This window comes from Colius striatus, chromosome 21, assembly GCF_028858725.1.
Source record: "Colius striatus isolate bColStr4 chromosome 21, bColStr4.1.hap1, whole genome shotgun sequence".
Lineage (NCBI taxonomy): Eukaryota > Metazoa > Chordata > Aves > Coliiformes > Coliidae > Colius > Colius striatus.
The window spans coordinates 9,373,859-9,387,134 of record NC_084779.1 but is presented as its reverse complement, the minus strand read 5'-3'; the positions used below and the strand labels follow the sequence as shown (position 1 = coordinate 9,387,134).

General features: G+C 51.6%; 1 protein-coding gene across 4 annotated transcripts in view; it reads right to left on the bottom strand.

Moving 5' to 3' along the window:
* Positions 1-1,662: 1,662 nt before the first annotated feature.
* Positions 1,663-13,276, bottom strand: part of PRDM16 (PR/SET domain 16) — a 294,011-nt gene continuing 282,397 nt past the window's right edge. For 3 of the 4 annotated variants that reach the window (XM_062012812.1, XM_062012813.1, XM_062012814.1), the window contains exons 13-17: positions 12,008-12,177; positions 11,153-11,327; positions 10,491-10,721; positions 9,359-9,533; positions 1,663-7,512 (exon numbers count right to left, since the gene is read on the bottom strand). In XM_062012812.1, the coding sequence (XP_061868796.1) occupies positions 7,378-7,512; positions 9,359-9,533; positions 10,491-10,721; positions 11,153-11,327; positions 12,008-12,177 (886 nt within the window). In that variant the 3' untranslated portion in view covers positions 1,663-7,377. The remainder of the gene's footprint in view (positions 7,513-9,358; positions 9,534-10,490; positions 10,722-11,152; positions 11,328-12,007; positions 12,178-13,276) is intronic. The other variant, XM_062012815.1, reaches the window with a different exon arrangement.

Genomic DNA, 13,276 nt, shown 5'->3' with positions numbered 1-13,276 from the left:
TTGTCCTGCCACTGGCCACCACACAACAAACACCAGCCCCAGCCTCTCCACACCTGCCCTTTGTGAGCTCTGCTCACCTCGTTAGCACCAGCCCGGGCCCCTCCCTCCTTAATTAACTAAAAACTTCCCTTCTTTTGCTGCTTCTTGGCATTTCTTTGCAAAGCTCTTTGCCCAGCACTTCTCTCCCCTGCCTGGACATCCCCCACTGCCACATGAAGCTCCCAGAGAGCCAGCGCGTTGCCTGGCACCCTCCTCCCATCACGGTGAGGGGTGACCAGCTGCCTCCCCCAGCTCTGGCCAGCAGCTGGGTTATTCCCAGCAGGCCGGGGCTCGTCTGAGGATGCCTCAGCAGCAGCTCAGGGCTGCAGGGGCTGGATGTCCTCCCAGGCTCTGGGGTCACACGCTCCCTGCCAGGAGCTGCAGCTGCTCAGGGAAGGAGGGTCTAAGGGCCTGGCTGTTCAGCTGCCCAGCAAGGCCAGGCTCAACAGTGCTCTGTGTATTTACTGGGAACAGATTTTCCTTGACCTTCTCTTTTGCCCCCCACTCTGATTCCACCCCCCCAGCCGGAGCCTTTTTCTCGATGGTTTATGGTGAATCTCAAGTGCTTTCTGGATGACAAAGTCCACTTGTCAGCAATATTCCTTTAAAAGACTCTGTTCTCCTCTCCCCAAGGCCTGCCTGACAATCGCTCTATTATCAGAGCTTTCTTCCCCGATAGATTTTTTCCCTTTCCCTCCGGGGCTAATAAGGAGAAAGGTTGCCAGCCGTCACCGAGAGGCACAGGGCTTCCACTCAAGAGTTCAGCCAAGACTGAAACCCTCACATGGCAAACTCCAGGGAAGGGCCATTATGCTGTATGTAGGATACCATCATTTGATCACGATGAATGACTTTTTGAAGCGGAGCCCATTCATCAGTTTCGTAATGCGTGTTGTTAGTTCAAAGACCCTGCTTTCAAGTCATTTCTGCTCCCAGGGCCCCCGCTGAACCATCTGACCGCTATCACCGCCTCGTTCCCCAGCTCTCAGCTCCTGCTTGTGAAAGGAAATACTCTTACCTTTTTTTGGTAGCTCAGGGATGCTCCGTCCCAACGTGTTCTCCCACCCCAGAACCTGCTCAGTGCTCCCTGTGCAACCCCCAGGGGCCCTTCTGCGGGATGCAGCACGGCCCAGCAGTGCTGCAGCTCCCCTGGGCCTCAGCAGCCACGAGGGCTGGCCACCAGCTATCTCGTTTGAGCCCTTGCTCAGTACCACAAACCAAACACGTCCAGGGCCATGACAGCAGCACCGAGGGCTCCTGAGCCTGCTGCCACGTTACCCAGCACAGACGGGCTCTGCCAGCCCTGGGTACCCGACTGCCCACGGAGTCCTCAGCGGGGACGTCTTCCCTCTGCACCGAGCCAGCTGCCTGGGAAAGGGAGGAACAAGACATGTTACTATTGCAGGCTATAGACATTCACCCTGTTTCTTCCTCTCAACCCCCCTCCAACCACTCCAGTACCAGTTCCCACCTCAGCTCCTGCTCGGCCACCCCACACCTTTGCAGCTCCCCGTCCAGCAGCCCACCCTTCACCCCACGCCCTGCACACCCCGTGGCAGCTCTGCCATCCTTCCAAGGGGAAAAAAGAAGCCGAGAGGACCACTGCTTATAAAAGCACACAGGTTTATTGCATATCAATCTCATGTATAAATTCATTGTAGCATTGGAAAGATTACATTTGGTATACATTCCTATTCTACAGCATTAACCTCAAAATCAGCTGCTTCTATTCATTGTTTTAAAGGGATTTCTCTACACAAGTACATTTGTTTGTCTTTTATCACAAGCATCAGAATGAAATCTGTAAAATCGCTTCTTTTTCATTATTTTCTACACTCCCTCTCTCTCGTTTCACGACGCTCCCAACAAAGCCACTTCATATTAATTAATAACTGCCAACACCTTTTTTCCTGCCCTCTTCCTCGGCAGTTGGAGGCTCCCAGCCTCAGACCTAACCACATTTACAATAAGTGCATCTACGGAATTGGTTTCTCCTTTAATAAAAATCTCACCAACGGACACAATAATGACTAAACACAAGTCATGCACAGTTTACTTATAAACAGAACAGAAGCAATATACAATCAAGAATGATATGGAACAAGCACCATCCTCTTTTCTCAATGTTTTTTAAACATTATATGAAAACCAGACATTTACAATTGATTTTTTTCTTTTTTTTCCTTTAAAAAACACTATACAGGTCTAAAGAAAAACAAACAAAAACAACCAACCCCCAAACCCAAACCTAAATCAGCTCTGTGTTGTAACAATGGGAAGAGGAATGACACGGGGTGCACGGGGCTCTGATTCTTGCAAGCACTATATATATATGTTTTAAATTACATCTTCTGCAGGCTGGAAATGACATCAGGGCAAAAACGCCTCTCGCTTTGGAGAGAGCGACGAGAATGTAACGAACATTGAGAGTTACTGTCAGGATTACTTTGTTCACATGTGAATTGCACGTTTGGAAATCAAAGCTGCCTTTTTTTGTCTTTTTCGTCCTTTTTTTTTTGTCCTTTTACTGTTTTTTTTCCCCACAGTGGTACTAAAGTTAACGACAGAAAAAGCGAAACAGGAGCCTCGGAATCATTCGGTAACGGTTGTTTCTGGGTTTGTTTTTTCATCACAGTATCACTCAACACTACAGAGGAAGAAAAATAAGGTTTCATGGCTTTGTGAACACACTACTGACCATGGCCTGGGAGCAGAGGGGTTTGCCCCTGTGGTACCAGCACCGAGCCCAGCGCATCGCCCGGCTCCCTGCCCGCTCTTCCCCAGGCAGGCAGGGGCAGGTCCCTGCACCGTGATGCTTCCCCCCTTCCCCCTGCCACACACACACACACACAATACAGCACGTAAAAACCCAATGTAAGTCAGTAGATTGAACTCGGCTGGGGGTGAGGGGGGGGTGGGGGCTCACAATCCAGTGCTTTGATGCTTAAGAGTCAAACGCGTCCACGTCGTTGTGCAAGTGCTCTGCGAAACGCTTCGTGGGGAGTGGGGAAGGAGCCGCTCTCGAGAACGCCCGTGGAAAGCCTAAGTGCTGACTGGGGAGAATGGAAAAGCTTCCACTAGTCTGTTCTAGGCAAGACAGAAATCAACCTTTGTGTTGTGTCCTTGAACTCAGCGGGTGCTTCGCTGCTTTACCCCGTTTGGTTCGGTTCTGCTGCAGCCCTGCGCATTGACTCGCCACGGCATGTGCCCACCACAGACAGTGTACACCATGGCCAGTGCCCACCACAACCAGTGCACACCACAGCCAGTGCCCACCACAGCCAATGCCCACCACAGCCAGTGCCCACCATGGCCAGTGGCCCAGCGGCAGCCAACCAGGCGCTGCCAACCCAGCTGGGCTCGGCACATCCAGTGGGTCCCACTGGCACCTTCCCACACCAGTTGCAGCAGCACAGGCTGCCAGGGCCCCAGCAGGAAAGGGAAAGGGGAAGGCACGTTATCAGACCTGTTTTCTCCTCCCTCACCAGCTCAGGCAGAACTATCTGTGGCCAAAGCAGCATCCAGGAGATGCCGGATGCTGCACACAGCACCTGCACCGCAGCAGCGCTGGACACCTGGCTCTCACCCTTATCTGGCTGCACAAGAGACACAGAGGGCTCCTCCTGTCCTCTCTCCTCTCCTGGCTGCTGTGGTGATATGGCTACAAGACATGAAAACACTTTCAATAAATAGGTCCTACACTAATACTCTCGCCTGAACGCACCCCGAGCCGCGCCCTGGCTCTCAAACCAACAGCAGCCCACACTGCAGGCACCACAACCCTCACTGCACCCAGCACAACGGGCTCGTGGCATCCAGGGGCCTGGAGCACCCAGCTGCAGCTGCCACCGAGGCCAAGGCCAGTGCCAGGGCCCGTGCTGGGAAGCACAGTCCCTTCCCCAACACACACACACACCTGGAGGGAACGTCCTTCAGAATAAGGGATTGCTTTAGTCTGCAACAGCAAATCAAAAACGAAGCTTCTGCTAGGACTTGAGACTGTCTCAGGTGCAACTGAATGAAAGCTACGAGATAAACAGAGACTGGGGAGGCTTTTCTGTTTATTTACCTGTGGAAAAATCAAAACTTGTCATCAGTGCTAAAATGAGAGGAGCTGGGAGCTCCTACAACAGACATCAGCTGGGGAAAACGGGGAGAGAACTCAGGTAGGAAATACCAAAAGGAAAAAATCATTTCATGATTTTAAACCCTATATTTTAATGTCCTTAATCCCTGCTGGCCCCAGCCCCTGGCCTGCCCCTCGCCCTGGGGAGCACACATAGCCCTGCAGCAGCTCAGCAGAGCCAGGAGCTGCCCACAAACCCTGGGGAAGAAACGACAGCAGGGGCAGGGGGGTTGGGACACTGCAGGGGAGACCACAGATCCCCCACAGAAACCCCTCCAGTGACATTCGCGTTTCTCAGTACTCAGCCCACGGCTGGGAGCCCAGCTGCCTGGTGTGAGGAGCTCGGTGCCCACCAACCATAGGCCGTGGCAACCCCCAGCAAAACGTGGGGCCAGGGCATGCAAATGCTTCCTGTCACCCACAGAGCTGGCTCCAGCATGGCAGAGCTGCCCATCAGCGATGCTGAGCCGTGGGGTTTGGCTGTGGTGGGACAGCACCGATCCCTCTGGCTCTGCCGGCAGCTCCCAGCCCAGGGGCATCGCTGCCACACGCTGCCAGCCCTGGCACAGGCCCCCAGGAGCCTGGGCAGCGGCTGCAGGCACAGGGAACGGGACAGGGGATGGTGTGGAGCAGGGGCAGCAGCGCTGGCAGCACGGCTCAGGGGCATTTGGAACGTGGACAACAGCTCCCTGCTCGCGGCTCACCCAGCGGACGACACACAACCGTAAGCACACGAGTTTGGTCCTTCACTACAGACTTATATGAACATCATTTCTTCACAAGAATGATCCCTACTGCAACCAATACTGTTAGGGAAGCAATAAAATAAGAAAGGGATTAGCAAAACCGTACAAGTTATATACAGATGGAAATCAACCTGTCAGCACGAGAGACAATTCCTTTATTATGTTCAGTTGGCCCCTGTGGGAATGATTTAAAGGGCGAGCAGTGGGGCAGGGCTGAGCTGCAGTTGCAGCAGAGGCAGAGGGCCAGGCAGGGTTGAGCTGCAGCTGCAGCAGAGGCAGAGGGGCCAGCACAGCCTGGGGCTTGGGACGTGGTCAGCTCTCGGGCTCCACTGCCCAAGAGCTTTGTGCAAATCTATGAAGCAGTTGGGGTTACACTGACTGTTGGTCTCAGAGCCTTGGGCACTTTCACAGGGTGTTGTGGGAAACCAAACATGGAAGGGTACATCTGGGAAAACAGGCTGATGCTGCTGATTTACCTTTTGCTCCTCCTGTACCAGAGCTGCCCTGGGTGCTTTCCTCCGTGGGTGTCGGAGGCTCCTCACGTGTGCTCCTGGGTGCGAGGAATGAATTGCAAAGGTGTCTTTCCTAACACAACCTCTGCTCACTCAGTGTAGCTGTCTCCTCTGGTTTACCAGGCTGGAATGAGGCTTTGCCACTGTTTCTCTGGCCAGGCCCTGTGTGTTCACTCGGTGCCACACTGCACAGAGGCACCTGCAGGCAGACACGGCGACAGCCACGTGCTGTTCCTCTGCCATCAGCCACAAAACAAGCAGTTATTACCTGACGTGACACCAGGAGCACACCCAGCACTAAAATATGCTGAAATGAATGGCAAAAGCTCCCCTTGCCCTCCTGGGTGTGAGATCAATCCTGTCCCAGCCCACTTGCCTGAGCACCACAGGCTGCAGCGGCAGAGCCGCCGTGGGGGAGACGCACAGACACTTGTTCCCTCATCCAGGCCTCAGCATTTCTCATTTTCAGATGCTGCAAGTCGAAAACTCTCAGGACACCCAATCTGAACTTTGTCAGCACAGCCAGGGTTACCCTCAGCAAGGTCTGATTGCTGTCCTGACTACTCGGTAGTCCGGCTTCACCTGCAGAGTCTCTGCTCCAACAGGAACTGCAATGCTGAACAGCACAGCTGTCACAGTATTCTTGGAGGCTGCTTTGTATTAGTAAAGATGAGACTTAGAAGCGATTTAAAATCACCCATAAAATACCTGCAACCAATTTTAGAGTCAGAGAGACAATTCTTAGCTCTGTGCTTGAACACAGGGCTGTACCCCCCAGGTTGCTGAAGCAGGGAAATGTTCATCTTCCTACTTAAATTATAGGCCAAATAGCAGCGTGTGATGCACAAGCAGCCACCCAGCATACTGCAACAACTGCACGAGTCACACAGCTCTGCCACAGCTCCCAGATGCCACCCACACCAAAAGCCTGTCAGTCTCACAAGCCCCTGGGAGACACATGGGCAGCTGCAGCCACGCTGCCCTCCAAGAGGAGGCTCCTCGCCCAGCGCCCTCCCCACACACAGCCACTGCTCCCAGGGGAAGGGGCAGCCCCGGTGCCTCTCTGCCCAGCCAAGCCCAGGTGGTGTTGGCAGCACAAGGGTGGGCACACAGGGCAGTGGCCTCACTTCCCTTCTGCAAAGCTCCAGCAGCAGCTCAGGCTGATGGGCAGCGCCAGAGGCAGGCAGCACTGCCAACCCCGCAGCGGGATGGGCGCTGGGGGCACAGCCCATGACCACCAACCACGTATCTGCACGTTCCATTGGGTAACCTCAGCCTCAACAACGCTCCAGGCTGGAGATGTCTCAACCAGGACACTGCCTGTGTGGTGCCAGGACTGCAGGCAGCCTGGCATCCAGGAAGCTTTGTGCTGTGCCAGGATGCTTTGCTGGGAACAAAGGACAGGACAGTGCTTCTGTGGGACCACAGACCTGCAGATTCTTCAGGAGGTCAATTAGATGGGTTGAATTTTTACCCTTCCTTGGTATAACTCCAGTGACTATGTCAGAACTGCACCAGGGACAGGTCACACCTGGCTCTCTCCTTATTACTTTGCTCTTCAGCTGAATTGAAAGGAAATGCTGCTGAATGGTTTCAAGCTCTTATCCTCAGGCTTGACTGGCTCAGTGATCCTGTTTGGTAATGCTGAGGGGCCAACACTTGATTGCACCGTTGCAATTCGTAGCTTGCTCGTGCTGTTCCAACAGACTGTGAAATGCTGGGGCTGCATCAGGGTTATCCAGTTTTGGAAAGGTTCATTCTGATAAATTAGACGTGAAAACTCTGGGTAGATACAAATGCAGGACTCGGGTGCGACAGGTTTCCTTCTCAGCCCAAAGCCCAGACGACTCCCTGAGGCCCTCTCATCCATCTGCTGCTTGCTGGGGTTGTTGCTGGGAGATTTGCAGCTCCTCTGCCTCCTCGCCTGGACTCTGGCCAGTGCCTTGGTGACCTCTCAGAGGTGGTTGATGGGGTTAAAGGTCCCCGACTCTGAAGCTGCTCCTGCCATGTCCAACCAAGCACCCAGAGAGCTCTGGGAGGACGTGTGGAGGGGAGCGTTCTCAGACAGGGACAGCATCATTGCATAAGCCTGGAGGAGGAGAGAGCAATGCAGAGGACAAGTGTGAACAGGCAGGCAGGACAGGCTGCAATACACTGTGCAGCACAGCACCAACTGACCCTATGGGGAATGCAGGCAGCCAGCACCCTTTGGCCAGGGCCAAGGACCCTCCCAGCAGGTCCAAATTTACACCCACACACGAGGGTGGACACCCATGGCTCCAACTACTTGGGGTTGTCACAGAGCTTACAGGCAGCTGCAGGGCTCCTCAGGAAAGGCCACCATTTCCCCTGGCTTTTACAGGACCAAACCCACCCTGTGCCAGCTCCATGCTCTGTCACAAACACACACACTTGACTTTAGGCTCTGCTCTCAGGGCAAAGTGCCTCTGTGCAGGGTTATCTGGGACATCAGCACAATGCTCAGTACAGTGGGACCCTTGGTAATGGAGCTGGAATGGTGACAATGCAAACCAGTTATCCAGCTTTAGCCTCCCCTCTTAAAAGCTGAGGGTCAGACCTATCTGTCAAGCCAGCACACTCATGAACTGAGTTGTGGTACAGCTTTGTAGTGCCATGGACATGCAGGCTCCCAGCACTGCTTAACAGAAAGGCAGCCACAGAGGAGTGCTGCATTGCTCACTGATGTTGCTTCACCACCACATCTCCTGCACAAGAGGTGGAATTGTTTAAGTTACTTACTGTGATTTATGTGTAACCACTCCTGCATCTCATGCACTACAAAACTGTTTCAGAAAGCAAACAAAAAACCACCCTCCACCCCCATCCAAGCACAGCCTGGACCTAACAGTGCAGGACAAACTTCAGAGAGCAAGGTGTTCCCAGAGAGTTAGTGCATTTGGCATGTTAGTGACAGGACACACAGCAGTCAGGCAAGTGGCTTGTGGAAATCAGTTTCACACACAAAAAAGCTCTGTCCCACCTTCAAGCAGACCTTCCCCAGCCTCAGAACCAGCCCCTGCTTGGAAGGAGGAACAGAATTTCACAAGTTTTGGGTGATGATAAGTCAAAAACCATGTTCTGCTTGGCAACTGCATTAAGCTACTGCCTTGCTGGGCATTTAGAACAGATTTCACAACAAATTCAGTTGCTTGAAGGTTAGAAGGAGGCTCCAAGGCAACTGCTGTATCCATCCCCCGTGAAGGGGGGAGTGTGCTCTCTCCAGCCCAGTCTGGTGATGAAACCTCACTGAACAGCTCTTCTGGGAGATTCCTTTTGTAGGGATGCAGAGATGAACTTCATAAAGCTAGACTGAGTGTATTGATGGATCTGCCCCCTATCTCCAGATGCTTCTCAAAACTCCAGCAGGTGCTGAGACGTCATTTTGAGGTTTCTTGGGTCAGAACTGCTCGAGCTCACGGGGCAGCTTTCCTGTTTATGGTTTGCTTTTAGAAATCAGGCAGGTGAGAGAGGGAGTCTCTAAGCCTCGCTGGACTGCAAGCCCTGGGAATACTATTGTCTCACACCTATTACAATCGAACCCAAGGATACCTTATAACTGTTTCTGCAGACCAAACCTCAAGTCCCTTAGTATCCACCATCTGGAGACCCATCCCAAAGAAGAACTATAGCTCTAAAAACATTTATACAGACAGATATAAACAGACAGATGCCTCTTTCTTTCTATATAAGGCTAAATGACAATTTGATCTGGTGGCCTAATACTAATGCTCACTCTTTCTCCTCTGCCTCAGTACAGCTATGAGAAGACAGGGTTCCCATGTGATTCATGCAATAGTTAGGATTCCTCCTCACTGGAAGGGGAAAATAAAGGTGAGCTTTGGGAGGCCAGCTGCTTGCTGATCCTGCTGTACCCGCTGCAGCAAGCTACATCAAACGTTCTGTCATATACCCACCTGGTTTTTAGCCTGCCTGTACAGAGTCTGTTTTATTGTCTCAGAGTCTAAGGTGGAATTAAACACATCTTTAACTTCAAATGCTTCCTCGGCTGCTTTGCGAAGATCCAGCCCCTTCCCAAAATGCGGCATCTGCTCCAAATCTAACAGGCCGGCTTCGTCCTCCTCAATACACCTGTACCAATGACCAGGGGAAGGGGGTGACCTCTTGTTAGCTCATCTCACCGTTCACACCTACAGCCCACGCTGGGTGCTGCTATCCCAGTGCCTGCATGCACGGACCACGGGGGGCTCACAAGCCACATGCGTGAGGGGACGGACAGACAAACGTGGAGATGACACAGAATGCAAGAGGCAAAGAAAAAGTGGAGAGCACGGCCCTGCAGAGACAAGCACTGGTGCTACAGCTATCTGTGGCCCTGACTGGCTGCTGTTCACTTTGCCCTCTGTGTGGAGATGCCCAGTTGCTGTCTGCTCCCTGAAACGCCTGACACTGGAGCCGTGTGTGAGAACACTGCTGGGTGCTCTCTGAGTTGCAATGACAACACTGACTGAGTTGCAATGAGAACACTGATGAGCTGAATCAAGGGAGATACTGCTCTGCATCCTGGGACATCTGCTACAAATACCAGATGGGAAAGTGGGGTGAAAAGAAAGCCAGGTCTATATGATGTGTAACTACGTTTAATTTTAAAGGTGTCCAGACATGGCTTGACCTTGGGGAAAAAGAGATTCACTCTTTCCCAGAGCTCTCAGAACTCCACTTAGAGCCAACAGCATTTTGCTACAACTGAAATGGGCAGAGCAGCACAGAAGGGACTGCACACACGTGCCCCTTTCTTTGCCCTGACCTGTGCTTTAGAGGGAACCACCACCAAACTGTGGTACCCTGAAAATGCTGTTTCCTGTGCTGGACTAACTGCTCTCCTGATGTAAACTCCTCCAGTCTTGCATTCACACCTCAGCACAGATCCTCCTTGCAGTCCACTTGTTTCATGTCCCCCACCATGGTGACAATGGAATCTCTGGAGTGAATGCTTAAATCAAACCGGAGGGATGAGACATGGCCAACAAAAACCAGCATAACCTATGGCTGACACAGGAGCCTCCCCAGGGGAACAGCCCCTCTCACCTTCGGCTGTGGTCAAAGCTCATGCTGAGAGATGTGGGCTCTTCGTCTTCCTCATCCTCAAATCCTCCTCGGGGCTCTGCGGTGGGCGATACCGTTTCATCCTGCGACTTCCCTGTCAGGCTGTCGTCATCTTCCTCTTCCAGTTCTTCATCTTCATCATCCACATCTTCTGTTTTCTCGTTTCCTAATCCATGGCACTGGGAATTGCCATCAATATCCTGGATTTCTGGCCTGAAATATTTGGTCAAGGCGAGGAAGAAGAAAGACAAAGAAAAGATGCCGAATGTGTCAGTCACATGTTTTCACTGGGGTGACCTTACACAGCCCTATGAATACACAGACATGGTGCAAGGAAAAGGAACACCAACATACTGCAAGCTCCCAAAAATCAGCCTTCACAGTGTCTTAAGGGCTAGTGAGCATGTCCAGTACCTGCCAAGCCCAATGCTTTTCAAACCAGAACTTTGCCTCATCTGGATTTAAATGATGGGTTTACACCTCTTACACGAAGGCACCTGTGGGACAAGCAGCTTGCCTCCCTCCCTCTGCTACTGCGTTCCAACAGTCCCCTTTGAGCAACCAGAAGCTTCCTCAGGGTGCCATCTAACAGCCAGCCTCAATTTACAGCACAAGTCACTGGATAACTTTAGTTGCTTGCCTACCTTTTATCTGCTAAAGCTGATGCTTGATTCATCTCGTTGTTTGCAATGAAATTTCTGATTTCAGAGAAATATGAATCCTCTTTCTCATCTAAAAGTGCATGGTTGTCTGACTCCGAGGTTGGGGAAGAGGCACTGGTCCCAAGGTGGTTTGTAATGACTCCAGAGTGCTGGCTCACTGAGTGACAGAAACAAGAGCACAGGAGAAACAGTCAGGTGTTGTCAAAGCTGTTATTAAGGGGGAAAACAAAAAGAGGAAGAATCCACAACAACCCCCTCACTACATATTAATGACTTAATGTTTCAGAGAACTCTCACAGACCAAAGCTGCCAAAGGGAGCCCACGTTTTCCTGACTTGGAACTATGGAGAGAAATACAGGTGACATTCAGCATTTATGGGCTGAATATACAATTTAAGGTCCATTATGCATTGCAAAACTGTTTGCTTGTAACTTTTCCACCACTGTTCTTCCCTAGGCTGGGAAATCACTTAGTTGGCTTCTGCACCGACACTTCTTCCTTCAGCTTTTATCTTCAGGTGAAGCCTATTTATCTTTTTGAGCTTCACACATACCCACAAATGCATTTCAGGCTGAGAGCCCTTGGCAGAGCTTGACGTGTCCACATCAGCACTGTACCAGGAGATGCCACCACGCGAGGGGATGCTCCCTGGACACAGTCCCCAAGCAGTTAACATTGTGGATAATGGCACCACCAGCCAAGAGCTCAGCACTGTGCATGAGTGTGTGTGTGTGTGTGTGTGTGTGTGTGTGCCACAGGCAGGCTCCCCAAACACCAGGGACCAGCCCACGGCGTCTTGCCCCCGCAGAGCCCCGGGCAGCCGTGCCCGCTCCTACCCGGAACGTTCTCGTGCTCGTGTTTCTTGAGGTGCCTGTCCAGGTTGGTCTGCTGCCCGAAGCACCGGTTACACAGGTGGCATTTGAATGGCTTCTCCTTGTTATGGATGTTCCGAACGTGCCGCTGGAGGTTGGAGGAAATGCTGAATGACCTGTCACAGTATTTACACCTGAAAAATAGAAGCAAAGAGTGAAACGTGAGGGGGGAGAAGAAAGGGAGAAAAATCTGACTATCAGAAAAGCAGAAAATGTTGGTCTATAAATCTTTACTCAGCTGAGGAGCTGGGAAGCACAAAGCATTAATCATTCCAGACAAATCTGATATTACTGTTACTCAAGGAGCACAAGGACAGGATCAGCATTAATTAAGCAGCGAGTCGTCCAAACAAATAAGAATCTGAACCAAAATAATTACTTTGCCACCCATGAATGTAAAAATAAGAAAGGTGGATTTATTTCTTCCCCTCTTCTCATTTTGTAGGGGAAGCAGGTAAAATGTGGGTGTGGAGAGAAGAACAAGAAGACAGGAGGAGAATTAAAAAGAGAGGTTAAATGTATAGAATCACTAGCTCGTGTGTCCCTACATGAGGCAGTCATCTGGACATACAGAAAATGCACATTTATTAGTGGAATTCCTTGTGGTGCTCAGGCACTGCAGCAGGCCTTTAAAGGGAAGTGTGGTTGTTACTATTACAGTACAACAGCTCCCCAGAAACACACCAGAGTTTCCAAGGAGGGTAAGACTTAACTCCCATGGACTGAATATCTGGGCTGTGATGAAACAAGGTGGGACGTGAGGAGCCAAACCTGAGCGTTCAGGGAAACTGCTAAGGGGAGAAATGTTCCCTCTTTGAAACAAACCTCTGCAGGACCCGTGGAAGAGGCGTTGGGAGCTTGTTCTAAGTTGCCACCCCCTTGTCTGGATTCAGATTCCATCCAAATAAAACCAAGGCTTTGCTGAAGTGAGGTGCTTTGTGAGCTCAGCCCTCTGCTGCTCTCCCAGCGTGGAACGAGAAGGCAGCCGGTGTACTGAAGAGGGCAGCTTTGAGCCACACTCAAGAGCTTCGGTGCTACAGCTACAGCAATCCCAACTCCTCTTTGAATCCTGAATCTATCATTAGATCTCCCTTTAAATGCGTCATTGGTACCTCAACAGAGCTGCTTTCCTCACGGCTCTACTTCCAAAGGCCCTGAGAGGGAGCAGCCCCTCTCTGCTGCAGTCTCTGCAAATCCTGGATGCTTATGGGACAAAAGAAAAACTGTTCTGAA